At 40.3% G+C, this 24,731-nt stretch overlaps 1 protein-coding gene and 1 long non-coding RNA gene across 2 annotated transcripts in view; one reads left to right on the forward strand and one right to left on the reverse strand.

Moving 5' to 3' along the window:
• Nucleotides 1-296: 296 nt before the first annotated feature.
• On the reverse strand, nt 297-1,031 carry LOC144614626 (uncharacterized). The gene is made up of 2 exons (XR_013552511.2): nt 917-1,031; nt 297-512 (listed from the first exon to the last, which is right to left on the reverse strand). It is a non-coding gene; the product is annotated as an uncharacterized LOC144614626 (long non-coding RNA).
• The window catches only part of SNTB2 (syntrophin beta 2), a 107,412-nt gene continuing 83,422 nt past the window's right edge, over nt 742-24,731 (forward strand). The window contains exon 1 of the mRNA XM_060650325.2: nt 742-1,344. Coding sequence (XP_060506308.1) covers nt 765-1,344 — 580 coding nt within the window. The 5' untranslated portion in view covers nt 742-764. The remainder of the gene's footprint in view (nt 1,345-24,731) is intronic.

The raw sequence follows: 24,731 nt of genomic DNA on the forward strand, positions 1-24,731 counted from the left end.
CCTACCTATAGTGGCTGCAGGGCTGAAAAAGAAACCCCTCTGTCACTCTAGGCAAGCAAATGGGTGATTACAAAGCAGAGTAACAAATGCCTGTATTCTTGTCTCCAGACCTTTCCTTATGCAATTCCCTCTGCTACACCTACTCACCTTCTATACCTCTGTGAAGCTGACCCCAAGCCCAAACGAATGTTTCTTTTACTCTGCTTTCAGGGCGTTTTCTACATGTTACTTAACAACACAGTATCACACCAGGATGGTTGGTTCTCCACTCTCCTCCCCCACTAGACCGCCAGCTCTCAACTGTGGTACATTTTATTCAGCTCATCTCCAAGCATCAAAAGGAGCACAGGGCTGAGCACTCAGTAAATACATAATGAACCAATCAATGCAAGAGTGAACGTGCAACCCAGTCTTGCAGACTTGCAAAGTGCTTCTTGAAGCTGATTTTGCTCTCAATGCCGGGGCTGCTCCCTTGAGCTACGCGGTGGAGGTCAGGAGCTTCGGGGGTGGCCCTTGGAGACGAAACGAAGGAGGAGAACCTGAGATGGAGCCCCAAAGCGCTCAGGCTGTCCATATCCAGCGAGCAGCAAAGAACTAGCCTAAGCGCTGCAACTTAACCTTCCGGAAGCAGCTCCGCCCGCCTCTCCCCGCCCCTCCGGACGATGGGCGTGGCCCCTCATGAATAATAAACGACCGCGGTGGTGGGGGGGCCGGGCCCGCCCCCTCGGGCGGGAAGGGGGAAGCGCCGAGGCTGCCTGACTGGAATGAGGGTAGCTGCGGCGACTGCGGCGGCGGGAGCGGGGCAGGCCATGGCGGTGTGGACGCGGGCCACCAAAGCGGGGCTTGTGGAGCTGCTCCTAAGGGAGCGCTGGGTTCGGGTGGTGGCCGAGCTCAGCGGAGAGAGCCTAAGCCTCACCGGCGACGCTGCAGCGGCTGAGTCCGAGCCCTCTCTAGGGCCGGCGGCGGCCGCCTTCAACGGCCTCCCGAACGGCGGTGGCGCCGGCGACTCGCTGCCCGGGAGTCCCAGCCGCGGCCTGGGTCCCCCGAGCCCGCCCGCGCCGCCGCGGGGCCCGGCGGGCGAGGCGGGCGCGTCGCCGCCCGTGCGCCGGGTGCGGGTAGTGAAGCAGGAGGCGGGCGGCCTGGGCATCAGCATCAAGGGCGGCCGCGAGAACCGGATGCCCATCCTCATCTCCAAGATCTTCCCGGGGCTGGCGGCCGACCAGAGCCGAGCGTTGCGGCTGGGCGACGCCATCCTGTCGGTGAACGGCACCGACCTGCGCCAGGCCACCCACGACCAGGCCGTGCAGGCGCTGAAGCGCGCGGGCAAGGAGGTGCTGCTGGAGGGTGAGCGGGGCCGACGGGCGGCGGGCGGGCGGGCGGGCGGGCGGCGCTGGGCCGGCCGGCGCTCACTTTGTTTCTTCTATCCTGCCCTTTACGGAGCGGGTCCGGTCCCTCCCCCTCCGCGTCCTCGGCTTCCTTGCGCTAGTGGCCCGGCTCCCCCTTGACTCTGCTTGCTAGGGCTTGGAGTATGGAAAAACTGATGGTCCTTGCAGGAGAAGTTGGCTTTCAGTCCCTAAGGAAGAGTCGGTTGAGATTTAGTAAAAAGCAGCCGCGCTTGAAGCCCCGCCTCTGCACGATAAGCTGACACTAAGAACTAGGGGGAAACTGAAGGGCTCGAGTCCTGGAGGTCTCGGTTTGCCTCCCGAGAAGTGCCCGGTTGGCGCTTTCTTCATTCACATCTGGCTTCCTGGGGCGAGAGGGTCTGTTAAAATAAATAAATAAAAAATCACCCACACCCATGCCAGTGGTATGCTTGGGCAAACCACCAAAACTACTGGTTAATTTATGGGAATTTAACCCATCATTGGCTCTCAACAATAACCAAAAGAGATCATAGCACTTCATTGAAGACGGAAAGCTGAAACAGCAAGTTCGTGTGGCTAATGAGCCTTGTTTAACAGTGGAGGCTCACGTGTTTGAACATTTACTGCCAACTAGAGTTTTGCCCCTTTTGCACGAGACTGGTGCCAGCTTCCTACCATTCACAGGCATGCTGCTTCAAGGCTTTAAATGAAGCCTGAAATGTTAAATCTCAAGATAGGTTTGAATAGCCACTACTTTTACTTTAAGTGTATAGTGACCTGTAACCTGGATCCTTCGTGATGAATTTATGGCAGGCCCAATTAAATCTCATTTCTTTGAAGGACCCATCCATATTGCACGTGGTAGAGTATTGTAAATGTGATCTGAAAAGCCAGTTGGCTTACTTCAGAAATTTGTGAGCAATTGGCTTTCTTTCACTGGTGATTCAGTCATTCAAGAAGCATTTATTACTGGCTATATAGACGAGGATATAACAGATAATGTTTCTGTATTTGGTCTCTAGTTGGGGACATGATGGAAAAATGCAAAACAACTTACAAGTTACTGATTATGTAATGCAAACTATATATAAATGCCAAGGAAATGCAAAGTTAGGAAGTAGTGGAAATCAGGATTCGTCAGGGAGGCCTTTTTCAAGGAGCTGAATCTTGAGCCAGGTCTCCAAGGAAGTAATGGACATAGGCAGAGATGAGTCAGGAGGGTATTCCTGGCAGAGGAAGAACAGAAGGGATTGGGGAATGGGAGGCCAGTCACAAACTGAGAGGTCAGAAGTCCAGCTTGGCAAAGTGATTTTCACTTTTTTTTTTTTTTTTTTTCCAAATCTGCTTGTAAATATTTGGGAAAATGTTAGTTTGTATGTGCTCCAAGTGTGAAATTTCTGTGTCCCATCTTTATAATATTCTATTTACAAGTATTATTTATATCTCACTATAGGTGGGACCAGACACTTCTCAGAAATTAGTGTTAATAAATGGAGTAAAATTGTAGACTGTGGCTTGGGTAGTGGGTATGTAAAAAAAAATTGTAACCGGGATGCCTGGGTGGCTCAGTTGGTTAAGCGGTCAAGTCTTGATTTCAGCTCGGGTCATGCATGATCTCATGGTTGGTGAGTTTGAGCCCCATATTGGGCTCCATGCTGACAATGTGGAGCCTGCTTTGGATTCTGTCTCTGCCCCTCCTGTGCTCTCTCTGTTTCTCAAAATGAGTAAAAGGAACTTAAAAAAATTATTTTAAAAATTGTAACCTTAAATATGTACCTTGAAATTGGTCTCGATGTGCATTTGGTTATAAATTCTTAGAGCCAGAATTTTTTTTAATGTTTATTTTAGTTTTGAGGTGGGGAGGGGCAGAAAGAGAGGAAGACACAGAATACAAACCAGGCTCCAGGGTCTGAGCTGTCAGCAGAGAGCCGGACTCGGGGCTGGAACCCACAAACCATGAGATTGTGACCTGAGCCAAAGTCAGCACTCGGTGAGTCAGCCAGGAGCCCCAGAGCCAGAATATTGAAGTAGTACTGTTTATGTAGTACTCGGTGGTAACGGACAGATATTTCATCTCTTTACACCACAAATTTTTATTTTTTATTTTGTAGACAGAGAGAAAGCACGAGCTGGGGAGGGTCAGAGAGAGAGGGAGACAGGAAGCAAAAGTGGACCTCGCACTGACAGCAGAAGGCCGGCCGATGTAGGGCTCAAACTCAGGAGCAGTGAGGTCGTGACCTGAGCTGAAGTCAGAGGCTTAGCCGACTGAGCCACCCAGGTGCCCCTACACCATATATTTTTTTAAAAACACAGCTTTTGTTTAGGTATATTTTGAACCTGGTATTCATATCAGTTAAATGAAAATCATCTAGTAAATGTTTCCCAGTATTCATTAGTCTAAAATAGGCCACATGTGTTTTTAGGAGGAGGATTTACAAACAGCAGCATAATAACATATTTATTGAGTGCCTTTTTACCTAACACACAGGTTCTACTTTATTTTCCTAATTTGTAAAAGACAAGTAGTTTTTGAAAAAAAAAAAAAAAAAAAAAAAAAAGGGCAAGTAGTTTTTGTCCTTATATGTGTGTGGAAGTATGCAATTGCACTTTCAAGACAAAGAGATATAAAAATAAAATTACTTAGAATATGCAAAATCACTGAAAACAGTCATTTAATTGAAGCAAACATTATTTAAAATCGAGAGCTAAAAGATAGATTTTATGCTTAGCCCTTCAAGTTTTGGAACCATAGTGTTCCTCCATTAGATGTCTCAAAACTTGAAAAGCTGTCTTAAGCAGCACAGTGATACTCTTTTGTGGTGTGGGCAGGGAATCTTAGGCATGCCCTTGCCACCCCCTGGTAAAGGAAAGCAGTAGTCTCTGGTTGCCTGTGGTTAGGGAACTGAGCTAAAGGGCTCCTTATTATCCCATGGATTTGTCAGGATTATTCATTCATACATCAAACATTACTCAATTCTGCCATGTGTCAGAGGCGCTTGAAGTTCCCTGATTCCTGCCCTCAGGAAGTTTGGAGTTGACATAAGAGAGAGAGGGGAGAAATAACCGCAGCAAAGGGCTAAAGTGATGTTATAATAGAACTCTGGAGAGGACACAAAGGAAGGAGTAGATGTATAGAAGACCTTAATGGGGATCAGAGGTTGAGGATGCCTGGGAAAAGGTTGATGGTGAAGCTAAAGTTTCCCCTAAGAGAAAGCTGCCACCAGAAAATACACACAAATGAGAAACATTACGAAGTTATTCTGCCCGGTGAGGGTAAGTACAAGTGAGGACTTTGTGGTCAGACAGACGTGGGTCTGTTTCTGAGTAGTGGTTTGTAACCCCTAGGCAAGTTACTCAACCTTGCTAAGCCTTGGTTTCCTCATCTGAAAAACCAGGATGATGATAATACCGCCTTCAAAGGGTTGTTATTCATTTGATACTTTTTGATATCTGGGAATATGGCAGTAATCTACAATAACAAAAACAAAACTCTGAATGAGGAAGGTAGGACTGGGTCATGAAGGTATGCTCTGAATTAACACGAGCACTCTCAGAATAGCCAGGATAACAAGTTAAAAATCCAAGGTTCCATTTTACTTGAAAAGAAAAACATGGTAAGAAAAAGAATTACTTTAGGCGAACAGGTTAAGAAATGAGTTTGCGGGGCACCTGTGTGGCTCGGTTGGTTAAGCGTCCGGCTTTGGCTCAGGCCATGATCTCATGGTTCATGGCTTTGAGCCCCATGTCAGGCTCTGTGCTGGCAGCTCAGAGCCTGGAGCCTGCTTCGGATTCTGTGTCTCCCTCTCCCTCTCTGTCCTTCCCCTGCTTGCTTTCTGTCTCTCTCTCAAAAATAAATAGACATTAAAAAAAAAAGAAAGAAAGAAATGAGTTTGCATTTCTTAGAAGCAAAGATTCTTGTTTTCCTATTTTCCTAACATCTCTTGTATAGGCCAACATTTTTATTTTTAATTTGCATTTAGGGGCACCTAGGTGGCTCAGTTGGTTAAGTGTCCAGCTCTTGATTTCAGCTCAGGTCATGATATCATGGCTCTTGAATTTGTGCCCCGCACTGAGCTCCGCCCTGGGCTCTGCGCTGACAGCGTGGAGACTGATTGAGATTCTTTATCTTTTCTGCCTCTCTCTCCGTCCCTCCTCTGCTCATCTTTTCTCCCTCTCTCTCTATCCCTCCTCTGCTCATGTGTTCTCTCTCTTAAAGTAAATAAATAAACTTAAAAAATTTTGCATTTAGTTTCCTATTCCTCTGATTTTTTCTTCTTCACATTTACCATTCAGAACATTAACCTTGATTTTTTTCTAATTTTTTTGTTCTTCTTTTTTATTTTATTTATTGTTATTGTATGTATTTATTTATTTATTGTAGAATCTTACCCTTGATTTTAAATTTTTTTATTGTTTTATTTTTGAGACAGAGAGCATGAGCGGGGAAGGGGCAGGGAGAGGGGAGACATAGAATCCTTAGAAGGCTCCAAGCCCTGAGCTGTCAGCGCAGAGTTCGACGCGGGGCTCAAACCCACAAACTATGAGATCATGACCTGAGCTGAAGTTGGACACTTAACCAACAGAACCACCCAGGCACCCCCATACCTTACCCTTGATTTTAGCCAAAAGGTCAAGAAGTGATTTTATCACTCAGAACCTTAAAATTTGCTACTCACTGTGTACTTGCAGTTTTAGCTAGTGACTGTTAGCATTGATACTAAGATATGCCATGCAGAGTTATTCAGATTTTAAGCATAAAGAGGTGACTACTCACCTGTCAGATATTAGATGTTGAATTTAGTGTATCCTGAGTGCTAAAAATAGGGTCTAAGTAGCTTCTAGCATTTATATTTTTTAGGGCTATGAAATAAACTAAGTGAACATAAATTAGACTATACATTGGAAAATGTTCCAGAAGAGGTTAGGGAAGACAGTTTTAAAGTGTTCAACTTAAGGTTTGATATTTTAAGGATGCCTAGATAGCTCACTTGGTTAAGAATGTGACTTTTGATTTCAGTTCAGGTCATGATCTCAGGATTCGTGAGTTTGAGCCCCACCTAAGTCTCTGTGCTGACAGCACAGAGCCTGCTTGGGATTCTCTCTCTCCCTCTCTCTGCCCCTTCCCTGCTGGCATACACACACTCTCCTGCACTCAAAATAAATAAACATTAAAAAAAACGTTTGATAATTTGAGAAATGATCAGTACTTTTGAAGCAATTCTCGTTGGAATATTGTTGGAAAATCATTTATTGCCTAAATGTAATTCTAAGTTTTGTTATCAAATCTACTGAAAAGAAAATGGTTAAGTGTATAGAGGAAGTGGACTGGCATGAAACGTATCTTGAAAATTGAAAATAATTTTTGTATCCAGAATGGCTTGAGATTTTCACTGTTCTATATAATATGGTTCGTTGTGTGTGTTAGGGGACATGTAACATATTGCTGACATTACTAGGCTGCTAAGTTAAAGAAGCTAGTTTGGATTCCTATACTGCCAGTTTCTTCAGTGTATGTTGGACGAGTTGGGAGTCTTCTAAGGAAAACATTTTACATTTTCTTTGAGATTTTGTGTGTGTAGTCATTCATTTATCTCTACAAGAACATCTAAATTGTCAGGAAGTTTGTGTTTCTGTGTTCCTTTCTTTTTGTTTAACTAGCCTCATCATGTTTCACTTGAATGATTAGACATGTTTATATGAGAAACTATGTTTTTGTAACCAGTTTACTTCTCATAGAGTCTCGTGCTAAAATATGTCCCCCAAATTATTATCAAAATATGAGAAGTTTATTGATTCTAATATGGAGTGGTTATGAAAATTCTAAGAACATTTTTAGAAACCAAAACCAGGCTTTAATTTAGATCTTAACTGATAACTCAGTAACTTTAATATATTACCTGCTGTGTAATTCTTCCGGGATAAAGGTTGCTTTACTTTGTGATCAAATGTGTGTCTTTGTACATAAGGAATGAGGTACAGCCTGTGGCTGTGGAAGTGTCCAGCTATTCTGAGCTGACTGACTATTCAAGGATCCAATCACTGTTCCTGGTTAGGTTTACATCCTATCCTAATTGAACAACAAATAATGCCACTTGCTTGCATTTTCCCCTAAATAAGATAATAATGCCTTACATTTTTATTAACATTTTTAAATTATCCATGCACTTTTATCTGTATTTTCTCATTTGACCTTTACACAGTCCTTGGAAGTGATGGGCATTTTATCTTTGTTTTACAAATGATTACGCTAAAGTTCATTAAAGTTAAGTGAGTTACTAAAGGTCTCAGAATTTCTCTTGATTTTTAGAGGAAAAATTTTAATGCTCTTTGGGCAAAAGGAAAACTCTTACCAGGATTTTTTAAAGTTGTAAAGTCTCATCTTCTGGATGAGGAATTAATGACCAGAGAGGTTAAACGACACGTTTGAGGTCAACTAGCTAATTAGTGGTGGAACTTGGACTAAAACCCAGGTCATTGCTTTCTGCCTTGTACTGTGCTACGTACAGCCAGTCACTCAGGTCTCTTAGGATCTCCTGAACATTATCATGTTGTAATGTGTTGTGAGAGGTCAGCGTGCAAAATAAGTTGAAGGTAGTCCCTGGTGTCTAAGAGCTGACACTGAAATTGGAAAGAGAAAACTGCCACACAGAAATTGATCAAATGGGTAGTACTCCCTCTTCAAGAGTTCCCTGAGGGGAATGATCAGTTATAGGGTGGAAGAGCAGAGTGTGCCGTCATGGGGAAAGGATCGTTTGATCGGAGGCTTGAGGGACAGGTTGCTTCCCTGTAGGTGGAAGTCCTTCCAAATTGAGGGGATAATCTGAGCAAAAGCCAAAATGAACTTGACATATGATAGGAAGTGAGGAGAATAGGATTGAACTTGGAAGAAAATAAAGCTGGGAAGATAAATTGGAGCCAGATTATGCAAGGCCTTGAAAGCCAGCCAGAGGAATTTGGACCTTTTTCATTCTGTCAGTCAACATTTATTAAGTAGCTACTGCAAACAAGGTGTTGTGGTAGATGCCGGGAATTAAAAATTGGGAGTAATCCCCACCCTTTAGGCTAGGAAGGAAATAGTTATAATAGGTTTGTGATAAGTGCTTTAAAAGAGGTGAGAATTTGGTGCCCTAGAGGAGAGAAAGAAGTGCAAAGGAGACAGCGTGTCAAAGGTTGGAAAGTGATAAGTAGCTGGTGTGTTGAGAGAAGTAAAGCGTGGTAAGTAAGGTACGGGAAGTGTGTACTTGGGAAGATGGGCGGAGGCCAGAGATCATCAAGTGCCTTGTGTGCAGTGCAAGCAATGGTCTCTCAGTGGGGCTTATATTTGCTTTTCAACCTGAAAAAAGAATTTGAGCTTTATTAATATTTAATGTATTGGTGACACTTGTTCTCTTAGTCTTACAAGACAGGGCCATTACACATTTGGTACACAAGGTGAAATCTCAAGGAAAGAGTGGAAGCTTCACAAAGCAAAGGGATTGCTAGTGGCGACCTTACTAATTTGTCTGCTCTTGTTTTATTTATTTGTTTGTTTGTTTGTTTAGTCTGCTATTTTCATACCGCGACTTACTGCAGTTTTCTTGAGCATGATTGAATGGATATATTGCATGTGCTTTTAACTAAATTAGTCTTCACAAAATAAATGAGTGCCTTAAAGATTTGCACAAAGAAACCGTGGATTGAAGGCAATTATAACACTATAAACAATAACAAAAAGGCAAAGCCAACATTTCTCCTAATGGGAGCTCTTTGTCACATCTCAAGGTAACCCTATCGTCAAGAAGTCAGCCTAAAAAATGAAATTACCAAGAAGACTTATTTGAAATGTGGATTAATACATTGTCATTATTAATGAACTTGACCCTAAGAGTATATTCTAGTTTGAGTAATGTAGTAACAATGATAGTATGACATCATCAGAAATATGTTAGTGTTTTTATTTCATCTTCATCTCATTCTTTCTTGATTTCTATATTTTATGGATGTTTAATAATATACATATATTAGACAATATTCACAGATTGAGAGTGTAGGCTCACGCTTTTCCTAATGGTGTGTGCTGTCAGAAGTTTTAGGCCTAGGAGCCACCAGGTTAATTTAAAGGGCTTTAAATGAGGTAATGATGGGGTGCCTTGGTAGCCCAGTAATTTAAGTGTCCAACTCTTGATTTCAGCTCAGGCCATGATGTCACGTTCATGTGTTTGAGCCCCACATCAGGCTCTGTGTTGACAGTGTGGAGCCTGCTTGGAGTCTCTCTCTCTGCCCCTCCCCATTCATGTTTTTTTCCCTCTCTTTCTCTCAAAATAAATAAACATTAAATAGAAAATACTAAAAATAAGTGAGGGAGTGATGTCTTAGGAGGTTCAGAGTGGCAGATGGAGTGTAGGAGCTCAAGACATGAGGTAAGGGAAAGCAGTTAGGAAGCTGTTGTGACACCATAAGGATATTGAGACTGAAAAATATTGAGATAGAAACAGCAGGTCTAAATGATCGGTTTGGGGACTGAGGGAAAAAGGAAAGTGGAGGAAACTCCTAGATTTCTGGCTTAGGAAACCAGATAACAAAATTGACAGGGGAGGAACTCTGTTTTGGGTGAAGATAAGTTTGGTTTTGGACGTGTTGAATTTGAGTTACCTGTGTGACATTCTGGCACAAAAGTCCAATAGCGGGTCTGGAGTGTGGTCTATAGTGAAGAGAAATGTGAGAACTGAATGAAGACTTAGGAGATGTTAGGGTAAGGTGGTAATTGATGCCATGAGGATAGATATAATCATCAAGAGAGGATGCAAATAAAAAAGGGAGATAGAACCAGGATGGAACCCTGCAGAACCCCTACATTTGAAGCAAGGAGTGGGAGGAAAAGAATCTGGAAAGAAATGGTCCAGGAGGTAGGGAGAGAGCCGGGAGAAAATGGTCCTGTGGAAGTCAGTGAGGCAAGAATCTGAAAAGGAGGATGTGATCAGCATCAGAAGCCAAGAAAGTAAAGAACAAAAATGAAATCTGTTGGATTTGGTAATTAGAGAACTGGATCATTAAAGTTCTCATAAGAGCAATTTCAGCAGAATGACAGGAGCAGAAGGCAGTGAATAGACTATGCTTTTTAAAAGTTCTCAGAAAAATCAAAGAAGCAAAGATGGTAACTAGAGTTGAATGAAATGTCCAAAGAACGTTTTAGTTTTGTAGTTGGTTGTTCTTTATTTTGTTTTACATGGGAAATAATTGGGACATATTTGTAGAGCAAGGAAACAAGGCCAACAGGCAAGGGAAGAGGCTGAAGAGATAGAAGGAGTGGGGAACTGATGCAATCCATTTTTGAGCCAGGAAGTGACATGATGGGAACAGAATTTTGGGTTGGCAGCAGTGGATGATCTGGATCCAATGCAAAGAGGAAAGACAAAAGGTAGGAAAAACTACAGCTGTTAGAGTAAAAAGCAACCCAAAGCAGAGATGATAATCATTGAATGGGGTAGTGGTGGTAGCAGGGAATAGATACGAAGATGCAATTCAGGAAACATATTAAAGCAGATGATTTTTGCCAGGGGTCAGCAGAATCCGCCGGGGACCTTTTTCCACCCAGAAAGCCTCCTTCTGACTGCCTGTGCTCCCAAAGATTTGACACGTGTGGAGAATCTCTGGCAGTGCGCCTCTGTTGCTAGCCAGGCATTTGATCCATCAGAGACATTGGGTGGAAAATTGAGAGCCACTGTTTTCAAGGAAGAAATGATGGGCTTTGGGTACAGATTGGATATCATCAATTAGCCCTGAGATTTCTCTCCGGGGATAATAGGAGAATGGTTGTTGACAGTGGGAAAAAATGGAATACTTTGGGAGGGTGTTAAGCTTATACCATTTAGCTTTGTTATAAAGCACTTAGGTGATATGACTGCTGGCTCTGGGCACTGAGAAGAAAAATTTTAGTTTTATAAACAGTACTTTACATCTGGTCACACAGCATGAGAGCATATTCTTCCTTTAAAGGGTTTCCCCCCCTAGATTAGAGAAAGGAGCTGTTAGCTTCAGAGAAATGATTGTATGTTCTGGTACACTTAATGTTTTGTGTCTGGAGAAAGACAGTTGATTTACTCACTTTATGTGAGTGCCATTCTAAGGAAGCTACGCTGATTTCTTCATACAATTTGTGTTTGATTTCATTTTAAAAACAAATCTCATGAAATGATTTTGTATAGGAACAAAGTGCCAGTGATTATGGTGTCAGTAGATTGGCTTTTTGGAAAGAGTAAAAGTTACTAAACTCCAACTTGGTTTGTTTCTGTAATCTGGCTCGCTAGAAGTTGCTAGAATGCTTTGACATATAACTACAGTTAAGAATAATCTGTCATGTATATAAAATGTTATACTTCACAGTCAGAAAATGGGAAGCTTTGATTTGAAAGGGATTCAGAAAAGTCATAGACTGGGGCACCTGGGTGTCTCAGTTAAGTGTCCGAATCTTGATTTAGGCTCGGGTCACGATTTCATGGTTTGTGAGATCAAGCCCCACAGGGGCCATCAGTGCAGAGTGTGTTTGGGATTCTCTCTCTCCCTCTTTCTCTGCCCCTCCCCTGCTCATGCGTGCTCTCTTTCTTTCTCTCTCTCTCTCGTTTAAAATTTTTTAAATGTTTATTTTTGAGAGACAGAGCATGAGTGGGAGATGGGGAGAGAGAAGGAGACACAGAATCTGAAGCAGGTTCAGGCTCTAAGCTGTCAGCACAGAGCCCAACACGGGGCTCGAACTTTTGGAACACAAGATCACAACCTGAGCTGAAGTTGGACACTCAACCAACTGAGCCACCCAGGCGCCCTCTCTCTTATTTAAAAAAAAAAAAAAAATCATAAACTTCTTTATTAGTAGTAAAAGGAGTTGATCAACAAAAAAATTTCTGAAAGAAAGTATATATGCCTTATTTAATGTGCTCTTGGTTTTAAAGCACAGAAGGCTATTTAAACTAGTTTAAGTAAAATAGTGGTGGTACTGTAAAGATACAGACAAGTCTCAGGACTCCAGAAAAAACTAAGCAGCCCTGCATCAGTGATGTCAAGAACCAAGGCATTGCCATCACTCCCTCTCACGTTTCCTCATCTCAGAGCTTATGCTTCTCTCAGAGAATATCTTTTGCAAAAGCTTTGTTCTAGTCTTTTTTATGGTCTCATTTTTTTACATTTAACTCTTTAATCTACGTAGAATTTATTTTGGCATATGGTCTGCCATAGAGGTTTAACTTTATTTTTCCAAACAGCTGATTATCTTAGCATTATTTGCCAAATAATGCTCTTGCATGAGTTGTCTAATAGATTGATGGGGCTGCCTGGAGTGCCATGTAGGGAAAGATTCCAGAGCCATACCTGGGTCCAACAGGAAAGCATGCTCTGCTTAATTAGTGATGTCTGCAATGAGTGTGCCGCACGGGTGAGGTATAGTACACATGCTGTGTATCTGTCACCGTAGGCATGACCTGGCCTTTCCTCATTGATTTGAAATGGACCCTTTTATATAATTAATTTGTTGTATTCTGCAGTCTGATTCTGGATTTTGTATTATATTCTATTTGAGTGTTTTGTAACATACTAAACTATAACATACTAAACCTTTAACATTTAATATCTGATCATTCAAGTGAACTATACCAGTCAAGAAAAATTTGAAAAATAACAGTAAACAATTGCAGGGTGGTATGAGAGTATACTTAATTCTCTGGGTAAATTTTAGAATGATTTTATCATTAAAAAATCCTTTAGGATTTTGATTAAAATTGTATTAAATTCATAAATTCATTTGAAGAAAACTAATGTCTTTGTAACACCTATTTCCCAATCATTCTGCCAGAAGTTGGACCCCACTCATCCATGTTCCAATCATGTGGCAAGGAGTTCTGATTGGCCAGGCCCAGATCATGTACTCACCTTGGAGTCAGGGAATAGGGTAATTCCCCTGGTTCTATGTGGACTGCAAGTGGGGTGTCTCCAAGGATAGTCAACATGGTGTTACTAGAAGAAAGGAAAATGGATACCAGGCAGACATAAACAACAGTGATCTACTATGATGTTCTAAAAACATCAGAAGATGGTCTTAATTACTCTATTAGTTGAGGGATTTAGAAACTTTATAGACAGATATAAAAGGAACACAAGAAGAATACACTTGGGTACAGATGAGCTAGTTGGAAATTTTCAAAAACTTTTGACACTCTGAAGTGACTAATAAATCATTCCCAGCATTTATTTGAGTTTTTGAACATTACTTTTGTATGAATTTCAAGCAACTTCACAAGTATGCATCATGACTGTATAGATACAACAAAATGTATAGATGTCTACATCTATACAAACAAAAATGTATAGACAACAAAATGTATACAAACATGTATAGACAACAAAAATGTATAGATAGAGCTCAGGGGCAGGCCTTGAAGGTAGAGGTAGGTTGGGATAGAGAAAAATCTTTGTCTATTGAAATAGATGCATACAGTTTTTAGTAAGAAGTATTTTTGTTGCAGAAACCCATACCAAACTGAGCAGAAGTGGAACGTATTGCCTCACATAGTTCTTAAGACTGGGGGCGGATCTAGGTTTAGGTCCAGAGGGATCCAAAGGCTCAGATTATCTTGGCTGCAACATCTCCTGCTGTGGAGTCTAATTCTGCCTAGTCAGCTAAAATAGCATTGGCAGTCTAGGAATATATCACCCTAACTTAATAACCCCTGTTAAAAAAGAAACATTTTTCTTCTGGCACCTGCATTTCAGTCTCTGGCAAGGACTCTGATTAGCTCTGCTTTGTCCACCTCTTCAAACTAGCACTATTTCTAAGGTGATGGAGACTGTGATCTAGACCTGGGTCATGTGCCCAACGCTGTTATATCAAGATTGGCATCCTCGCCAAACTGAAATGTGGAATGGGGTGGTTTCTAGGCAAACTTGCTTCTGCTATTACAGTGCAAATGTTGAAGCTATAGAATTAAAAAACTTTTTTTTTTTTTTTTAAGGTATCTGTATGCCCAGCGTAGGGCTCGAATTTATGACCCCTTAGATCAAGAGTCATATGCTGTACTGACTGAGCCAGCCAGGTGCCTCAAAATATTTTATAACTAAATTGTAAATTAAAAATTAAAACAATGGAAATAATAATGATGTTATTGAGAGCTCACTCTGCTAAGCTCTTTTAATTTTTTTTAAGTTTATTTATTTATTTTTGAGAGAGATATGGGGCTCGAATTCACGAACCATGAGATCGTGACCTGAGCCAAAATCAGATGCTCAACCAACTGAGCCACCCAGGCACCCCGTAGCCAAACTTTTTTGGTGCTCTTCCATTTTTGGTATATTACTATGTTAGTTTACTATTGTTGTTGTTGTTTTAAGTGTTTATTTATTCTTGAGACAGAGACAGAGTGTGAACAGGGGAGGGGCAGAGAGAGAGAGGGAGACACAGAATCTGAAACAGGCTCCAGGCGCTGAGCTGTCAGCATGAGCCTGACGCGGGGCTCAAACCCACGAACTGTGAGATCATGACCTGAGCTGAAGTCGGACACTTAACCAACTGAGCCACCCAGGCGCCCCTGTGTTAGTTTACTTTTGAAAAACATCTCTAAACCATATTTACTTTTACAAATAAATGTTTGCCCAAATGAAATACAATCTGTTTCACTGAACACTAAGCGTCTTGGATTTACCTCCTTATTCTGCTGTAATTGGTGGCCAGTAGAAGTATTTAAATTGTTAGCTGTTTCATTGCAATAAGGGCTATCTATATTTTTAAAAACCCTAGTAAACAGTACTACGTTTTAGGTGCTAAGGATAAATGTTTGGCATTAGTCTCTTCAAAGATTATTAATTACATTGTAGAATAAAACTGCATTTGTTTTTCAATGAACATAAAGTAAAAGTAATTGAAAAAAATTAAGCTGGCTCTGGGCAAATATAAATTCTGCCAAAAAATAAGACAAAGACTAAAGTGATATTTCTGCAAGTCACTGCTTACCACAGATGTTTTAATATTGATCTGCTTTGTCTACCTACAGTGTCATAGAGTTGATTTTTGTACTTGTTAATTTCGTTTCTGGATATGGAGTAATAATATTACAAGATTAGTCTATGGCATTGATATTGGTAAATAAAGAAATAAAATAATTTTAAATGCTGCCAAGATGTTTTTTAGTAGCCAGGTCTGGCAGATTTATAAATATATTCATATATATTTGTATATATATTTTCATATGTATATTTTGACAAGAAAAATGTTTTCCCTCTGCTTCTCTCTAGGGAGATTGTGGTTGCGAGAACGATCTGGTCCACTCTTGTTATTCTTCAACCAACCAGTTTCCTCCCGCTCTTATCTTTTTGTTTTTGGGTTTTTTTCTTATATTTTCTTCTATTTCTTTTGTGCTTGGGTCTCAAAAGAAGTCTTTGGGATCTTTAAGATATCTCCAGTCCTTGGGACGTGATCGTTACAGAAACTACCTGAGTCTTCTGACACCAAAAATACTTCTAAACCCAAGCACAAGAGGACAAGATACTTGGGAGAAAAATAAAGCAAAGCATTTCTGACGGCCGTTAGCATTCTATGTAACCTTGGAAAAAATAATTTCAGCATTAAGGCATTGTATTTCTTATCTGTTAAAAATAGGATGCCTTCTAGTTCTCATATTTTATCACTCTAAATATAAGATAGAGAATGAAGAGTTGTTGTTAAAATAAGCTGATTGTAGGGGCGCCTGGGTGGCTCAGTTGGTTGAGCGTCCGACTTTGGCTCAGGTCATGATCTCGCAGTTCGTGGGTTCGAGTCCCACAGCGGGCTCTGTGCTGACAGCTTGGAGCCTGGAGCCTGCTTCAGATTCTGTGTCTCCCTCTCTCTCTCTACCCCTCCCCCACTTGTGCTCTGTCTCTCAAAAATAAATAAATGTAAAAAGATTTTTTTTTAAATAAACTGATTGTGTACAAATACATCATGGATTGTCAGAGGGTTAAAATATAATCAAGTTATCTTTAACACTAAAAATACCCTAAATACAATTTAATCTCTTTTTGATCATTCAGATGGAGCCTCAGGATTTGTAATACCTTATTGTGAACTTTATTGTTGTGATAGAGATAAACACAAGTATCAGATAAGAGATTTTATGTTGTAGATCTGCAGATAAATCAGCCTTTGCTTTTCCATCTTTCATTGTAACTAATCTCCTTTGGACCAACACAGGCAGCATTTATAAAGCTGTCTTCTTCAAGCAGAAAAGAATCACTTAGGAAGAAGGAATATTGAGTAATCTAGATTGCAATTAATTTTGCCACTGATTATTGTGTAACTTGAGATTTCTTCATTGTTCTTTAGTGAATGAGGGCAAGACTCTCTTAATGAATATTGGCAAAGAAAGACCAAACTCTAGGACTTAGATGCCAAATAATTCCTTTCTCTTTGTCCTGTTTAGTGTGAAAAATCAAGAGAAAGGGGGAAATTATTTGCAATAAATATTATATTTGTGTTGGCCTTTGTTGTCAAGCAAATCTACTCATAATGATTTAGATGTTTGGAATATTCTGATTAGGTAAGGAATCAACATCTTTTGAAAAAGTTTTATGTATTCTCTATTAGCATTAGCACACTGGCATGAAATTATTTTTACGCCAGGGATTCTCCTGTATACTGTGTCCTTGGCACCTAGCAAAACATCACTCGTATCACTGTTACCACGTATGTTTGCTAAATGAAAGAAGGATGGAATATACAGAGCATTAAATCTCAAGTATAAAAAGGTTATTTAAAATACAGGTCCCTAAAAATGCTCTTTCAGTGTAGTTTATTTTTTAGGTCTCTGGAGTTGAAATAAAAGAAAAATAATGAACTTGTTATACACCAAATTCAGGATATGATTACTACTAGGGCATGAGAAGATGAATGGAGTCAAAGAGAGGTTCATGGGGGCTTTTTGTGAGGAAATAAACCTGAACAAATATGACAGAATGTTTAAGATTGATCAAGTTGAGTTATATGAATGTTCATGATATTGACACTACATTTTTTTAGCATATTTTTTTTCAATTTTTTTTTTTTTTTACTCTTTATTTATTTTTGAGAGAGAGACAGAGCATGTGCAGGGGAGGGGCAGAGAGAGAGGGAGACACAGAAGCAGAAGCAGGCTCCAGGCTCTGAGCTGTCAGCACAGAGCCCAACGCGGGGCTCGAACTCACGAACCGTGAGATCATGACCTGAGCCGAAGTCGGACGCCTAACCGACTGAGCCACCCAGGCGCCCCTTTAGCATATTTTAAATATTTCAGTCTTGAAAATTCAGATGAAATTAAAAAGCTGTCAGATTTTTCTTTGTGCTGGACTATTTATCACTTGGATTAATTCTGATTCCTTAACATTTTTGAAAATTGGAATATAATTAATACAATAATATGTTCTTAGGTGTTCAGCCCAATGAGTTGTGGCAATTATATATACCTGTGTAACCACTACAGAAGCTGTTGAACATTTCTATCACCCCCAGAAGGTTCTCTTTGCTCTTTCAAGTCAATTTCTCTCCCTATCTTCAGCCCAGATAACTACTTTCTGATTTCTTTTGCCAGTTTTGTTCTTGAATTTTATGTGGGAATGGAGCCATACAGTAGGCACTGTCTTGCATAAGGCTTCTTTCACTTGTCATCATGCCTTTGAGATTCATAGTTTTTATCTGTATCAATTTTTTTTTTTAGTAAGCTCTATGCCCAACGTGGGGCACGATCTTATGACCCCCATATGCTCTAGGGGTGTCTGGATGGCTTAGTTGGTTAAGCATCTCACTCTTGGTTTCAGCTCAGGTCATGATCTCATGGTTTATGAAATTGAGGAAGTGAGGCTCTGGACTGCTTGGGATTCTTTCTCTCCCCCTCTCTCTGCTCCTCCCCTGCTCTCACTCTCTCTCAAAATAAATAAACGTGAAAAAAAAAAAAAAAACATTAAAAGAAACTGCAGAACAATCCCCTAGAGTAAATGTACCATCTTACACTCCTAACAACAATGTATGAGAGTTCCAATTGCTTCATATCCTTGCTAACATCAGATGTTATTCATCTTACTATTTTAGCCCTTGTAATAGTTATGAAATGGTATTTTGTTGTGGCTTTTAATTTCCATTTCCCTGGTGAATAAAGAAAAAGCACCTTTCCACGTGTTTATTGACCATTCATGTATCTTTAAAAGTTCAAGTTCTTTAAGATATATTTTTATATCTTAAAGTTCAAGTTCTTTTAGATATATTTTTTACTCAGTTGTTTAGTTATTCTTATAGAACTCTGTATTCCAGGTACAAGTTTGTTGTCAGAAGAGTGTGTTGTGATTTTTTTTTCTAATCTGTAGCTTGTCTACTCGTTTCCATTAAGGATATTTAGCTGAGCTGCAATTTTTTCTTCACGGTTGGTGTTGTGTGTCCTGTCTAAGAAATCTTTGCCAACTTCAAGGTCACGAAGATATTCCGTGTTTTCTCCTAGAAGTTTTATGGTGGCATTTCAAGTTTAGACCTATGATCCATCTTGAAATAATTTTTTCATATTGACTGTTTTTCTTTGCTATCACTTTGTCCTCAACTGGTTGACAAGGTTCTTCTACCCTAAAGATCTTCATTCTTTCTCTTTGTGGGGTGATGGCAGAAGACTGCTGTGTAACTTTTAGCAAACACTTTGCTCTACGCTCCTGACCTATTTATGTGTGTTTCCTCTTCAGCAATGGATCACTGAAGTATCAGACAAATGGAGTCCTCTCTCTCTGTTTTATTATAATTACTCCCTATCACACTTTTAGGGTCTGGTTTTGAAGCAGAATATTCAGGAAAGCCATAGGAAAACAGCATCCTGGCCTAGAAGTTGCTACCTGGAATAATGAAGTCTTACCTGTGAATGCATGATTATTTAAAAGATCTTGATGCCTCCTTTACCTTTTGTTTAAGCATCTTGTACAGTTGTAGCATTGTAATGGTATTAATGCCACAAAACTAGGAGGACTACTCATTAACGTGAATAAATGGGAGAGAATGCAGTGAGCCAAAAGTTGCAGTCTTGAACTTGTAAGACTGTCTCAAATGCAGGTCTGTACTTAAAATACCAGGCTAACTTATTTTTGCCAAGTTGATACGCTGAATGGGGAGGGGAGGATGTGGCGAAATAGGAAGGATTAAAAAGGCATGGACATAAAACCCTTTAATACTGCTTAGTAAGGTATTCATTATATCCATTTGAAGAAATCTAAAATTATTTATGGGAGAAATGTATTTTTAGGTTGGGGGTGGGGACTGTTAGTAAATCATTGGGTATTAACCAGTTTGGGAACAAAGTGCATCTGAAAGGAATGTTTAACCCTGTTAGATTGTGTTTTTGTGTTTATTGTCAACAGCAACACATCTCCCTCTCCGCCTCCCAGGAGATTCCCCTGAGAAGCTATTCCCAGATTTTTGGAAAAAAGTTTGAAAAGTTATTTTGGATTTCTTATTTGGAGGATAATAATCTTAAATTTGGTTAAAACATTCTCTTTCTTTCTTTTTTCCTTCTTGTGTTTTAAGTTTTATTTTTCATATTTAAGTTTGTACTGCACCCAGAATTTATTTTTTTATAAATTGGTTTTGTTTTGTTTTGTTTTGTTTTATGTTTGGTTAAAACGTTTTCTCTGAGCAATCAACTCTTAATGATTCTTGTAAGATGGATCAGTTTTGCTACTTATTTTCCTAGAATTTTTCATCTCCGTCAGGTTTCTTTTGTCCTGTTTCCGGGTGGAGCGTTGAATTGCCACATCTGCTGCATTTACTCTGAGACGGAAGATGAATTTTAATATTTGCTTGAGCACAGTGTAATTAGAGAGGTAAAGCTGCTGCTACAAAACAACAACAAATAGTGAAGATGTAAATTATTTGTGAAATATCCACTATTGTGGACTGTTTCCTTATCCTTTCCACTAGTGAGAATGATAGAATTAGAAGTCTTGACCCTGGTAGAATTCTGCTTCTTACGTGTTTTTTAACTTACCAGCAGTTCACGCATGCCTTTTCCATGACATTGTCTCTGCAGCATCTCCTCAGCAGTAGGAGTAAGCTGAACAGCTGTCATGAGCCAGTCGAGGCACAGCCTGAGAGCCATAATTAAGGCAAGAGCTAGAGAATCAGTGGCTTATTATGACCCAGTAAGGTGACGAGAACAGGCCAGGGCTGCCTCTCTTCCAGGGAAAGAGAAAGTACTGTTGAGCAGAATATACCCAAGTGAATCTGTGCTGATGATTGTGTTATATTATAGAAATAGCATTGGCTTTGGAGCCAAGGAGACCTAGTGTTCTGCATGATGTCAGGAAAATAACTTTAAGCCTCAGTTTCTTTCTCAGTCAAATGATTGTGAAGGTTATGTCAAGTTTTTTATATAACCCAGCACATGATAGGTGTTCAAAAAATGTTAACCTCACTTCCTTTCTGTACTTCATATCTGCATGGAAAATTGTTTCAGGATCTCATTCTGCCTATTGGGAGAAACTGGTGCTAGCTAGTTTAGGAGGTCAGTGAAGCAATAGAAGGTGATAGGATCCTCATTCATCTCCTTTGTATACAACCTATGTTTAGGTCATTTGCTCCTATAATTTCAGCTATTACCTGAGTATCTGTGATGTTTAGTTACATCTTTTTGTTCCCAGCCTTTCTGTGATCCCTTACAGGCATATCAAATTTAACCTTGAGCTAGGCACACTTTTTTGCAGCCTCATATTATATGATCAAGGGGCTATAGCCTCTGGCCCTGTCTCCTCTGTTCTCTTTGGCTAGGAGGCTTTTTCATTGTTTTTGTCCTTCCCAATTTTCACTCAAGGCTAATGAAGAAAGCAGGAGTAACTCCTCACATCTTCCCATTTAGTAGGCATTATTTTGAACAAACAAAAGTTCGTACCTTTCAAGAGCTAATGGGGTACCTACCTGGGGGCTCAGTCAGTTGAGCGTCCAACTCTTGATTTCAGCTCAGGTCATAATCTCAGGGTCATGGGTTCAAGCCCCGTGTTGGGCTCTGGACTGAGCCTGGAGTCTGCTTAAGATTTTCTCTGTCTCTCTCCCCTGCTTGCACTTTCTGTCTCTCTGAATTAAAGATAGATAGATAGATAGAGCTTACAACAAATATAATATGATGGTTACTATTCATACTAAATGCAGGTCATGAATTTTATGCACTATTTTTTAAAATAATTTTACTTTTAAAAATAATGTTCATCTTTGGATTTTTGCTGTTTCTTTTCCATTTAAAGCAGCTTCCTTAAATCCTTTCCTTCCCTTTTTGGGGGAAGTTGGCTGGGCATCCGACTTTGGTTCAGGTCATGATCTCACAGTTTGTGAGTTCAAGCCCTGTTTCGGACTCTGTGCTGAGCCTGCTTCAGATTCTGTGTCTCCTCCCCTCTCTGCCCATCCCATGCTTGTGCTCTGTCTCTGTCTCTCAATAATAAATAAATGTTAAAAAAAAGTTTTAAAGTTCTTATTTTTTTATTTGGAATAGTATTTTTTTTAATGTTTTTGAGAGAGAGAGACAGAGACAGAGCACGAGCAGGGGAGGGGCAAACAGAGAGGGAGACAGAATCTGAAGCAGGCTCCAGGCTCCTAGCTGTCAGCACAGAACCTGATGCTGGGATCAAACCCACAAAGCATGGGTTCATGACCTGAGCCGAAGGTGGGACACTTAACCAACTGAGCCACCCAAGCACCCCTTTAATTTATGTATTTTGAAAAAGAGACAGAGAGAAAGCAGGGGAGGTGCAGAGAGAGGGAGAGAGAGAAATCCCAAGCAGGCTCTGCAGTGTCAGCGTGGAGTCCAGTGCGAGGCTCAAACTCACCAACCATGAGATGATCATGACTTGAGCCAAAATCGTCAGACACTTAAATGACTGAGCCACCCAGGCATCCCACATCAAGTCTTATATCATATATGGAATTTTATTGCTCCTCAGAAGAAAAACATGTTGAGACAGCAGTTTCTAAGAAGTGAGACTTTGCCACAATTCCTCCTTTTAGACCTACTACCTCAGGCCTTTCCTAACATAGATTTAAAATTCTTTCAGAAGCACAGATTCTTTACAGAGACAGATGATTGATTAATTTTGGTTTGTGGAAAGAAAGGATCTTAAGTTAGTGCATTGCCCACAAACTAAATGAACTGACTGCTGATTTAAGCTTTGGGAAACTTAAGACATTTAAGAATATCCTGTTTTAAACTGAAGCCAGATATTTTCAGATGATATACCAGCATAAGGAAATCTACAGCATGGGCCCCTTCAATGATCCATCTCAGATGAATAGTCTGTGGCTTAAGCAAGTATTTTTCCACTCTCCAGTTTACCACATCTTTCTTGGCATCAAATTACCTTTCTGCTTAATTTAAATTGTTTAACTGTTGAGTTGAATTCAGTTATGGAAGTAGTAATGGAAATTATTCAGTGATGTTACCGCTGCATCATCCACATATGTTCAGTTTTTATGTACTGATAATCTTGTTTTGTTTCCCTAAAGTTGTATTTTAAATTGGCTGTGTACAGAGTGGCACCCTTAGCAAAGGGGAATCCACATATGCATGACCCAGTTTACTCTCAAGGGAAGAAATATTCAGTAATTTCTCTGTAATTGCCCTCAGTTCTATCCCAGGGAAGAGGTTGTTACTGGAATTCAAATTTCACAGATACTTCTTGTGATCCCTCATAAGGCAGGGAGAAAGACCAGCAGTTTTGTCTTCCTTCTTTCCTTCTCCCTCTCTCCATTGATCCTTGGGTGTGTGTTCTGGCATCTTGTTTGGTGTGTGTGACATAATGGCTTTTTCTTTTTTATTTTTTTTTAAAGTTCTATTTTAATTCCAGTTAGTTAACATACGGTGTAATATTAGTTTCAGGTGTAAAATATAGTAATTCAACAATTTCATACTTCACTCAGTGCTCACTACATCCCCAACACTTATTTAACCCATCTCCCCCTACCCCCAACCCCCCACCCCCCTGCTCCTGTTACCTCCCTTCTGTTAACCATCAGTTTATTCTCTATAATTAAGGATCTACAGGGGCCTCTGGGTGCTCAGTTGGTTAAGGGTCTGACTTTGGGTCAGGTCATAATCTCACAGTCCGTGGGTTTGAGTCCCACATCAGGCTCTGTGCTAACAGCTCAGAGCCTGGAGCCTGCTTGGGATTCTGTGTCTCCCTCTCTCTCTGCCCCTCCCCCATTGGTGAGCACTCTATCTCTCTCAAAAATAAACATTAAAAAAAAAAGAATCTACATCTTGATTTCTCTCTCTCATATGTTTTTCCCTTTGCCTGTTTGTTTCTTAAATTCCACATATGAGTGAAATCATATGGTATTTGGCTTTCTCTAACTTATTTCACTTAGCATTATACTCTCTAGCTCCATCCATGTTATTGCAAATGGCAAGATTTCATTTTTTTTATGGCCGAATAATATTCCGTTGCATGTGTGTGTGTGTGCCATATCTTCAATGACCCTTGAGTTGCTTCCATATCTTGGCTAATGTAAGTAATGCTGCTATAAACATAGGGGTGCATGTATCCCTTTGAATTAGCGGGCTTTTTCTTTTAATTGGATAATACTATCTTTCCCATTTTTTCTTTCCTACATCTAACATTTACAGTCTACTTCTTTGACATTTCACACACATGGTCCCCTAGTGATCCCAAACACAATTTCAGGGTTCTGGTAACTTTAGATGAATTTGAGAGAGGAAAAAGGTAAGTAACTTTTCCTCAAATAAAAAGATTTTATTGTAGAGGCGCCTGAGTGGCTCAGTAGGTTAAGTGTCTGTTCCTAATTCCAACTTGGGTCATGATCCCAGAGTTGTGGGATTGAGCCCTGTGTCAGGCTCTGCACTGAGTGTGGAGCCTGCTTAAGATTCTTTCTCCCTCCCTTTGCCCCTCTGCTCTGTCTCTCTAACAAAACAAAACAAAACAAAACAAGAGAGAATCTATTGTATATTCATGAAATCCTGTCTTTCTATTCAGGCCCTTTGCATAGTTATGCTATTAGGAAGTGTTAATGAATATGGGAAGCCACTCTTGGCTCCTACCTTTTAACTTTTTGTTTAGCTGTCATTACTCATGTCTCCAGTAAATACACTATTTGGGCAAAATGTAGGTAATTAATCTCCAGTTTCCCTACAGGAGGAATACCTTCTGTGAGCCGTATTTATTCATTCATTCATTCATTTAAATTTTACTTATTTATTTTGAGAGAGAGAGCACGAGTGGGGAGGGGCAGAGAGAAAGGAGAGAGAATCAATCCCACGCAGTCTCTGCACTGTCAGTGTGGAGGCCGATGTGAGGCTCTATCTCACGAACCAAACCATGAGATCTTGACCTAAACTGAAATCAAGAGTCAGACACTTAACCGACTGAGCC

This window comes from Panthera onca, chromosome E2, assembly GCF_046562875.1.
Source record: "Panthera onca isolate mPanOnc1 chromosome E2, mPanOnc1 haplotype 2, whole genome shotgun sequence".
Taxonomy (NCBI): domain Eukaryota; kingdom Metazoa; phylum Chordata; class Mammalia; order Carnivora; family Felidae; genus Panthera; species Panthera onca.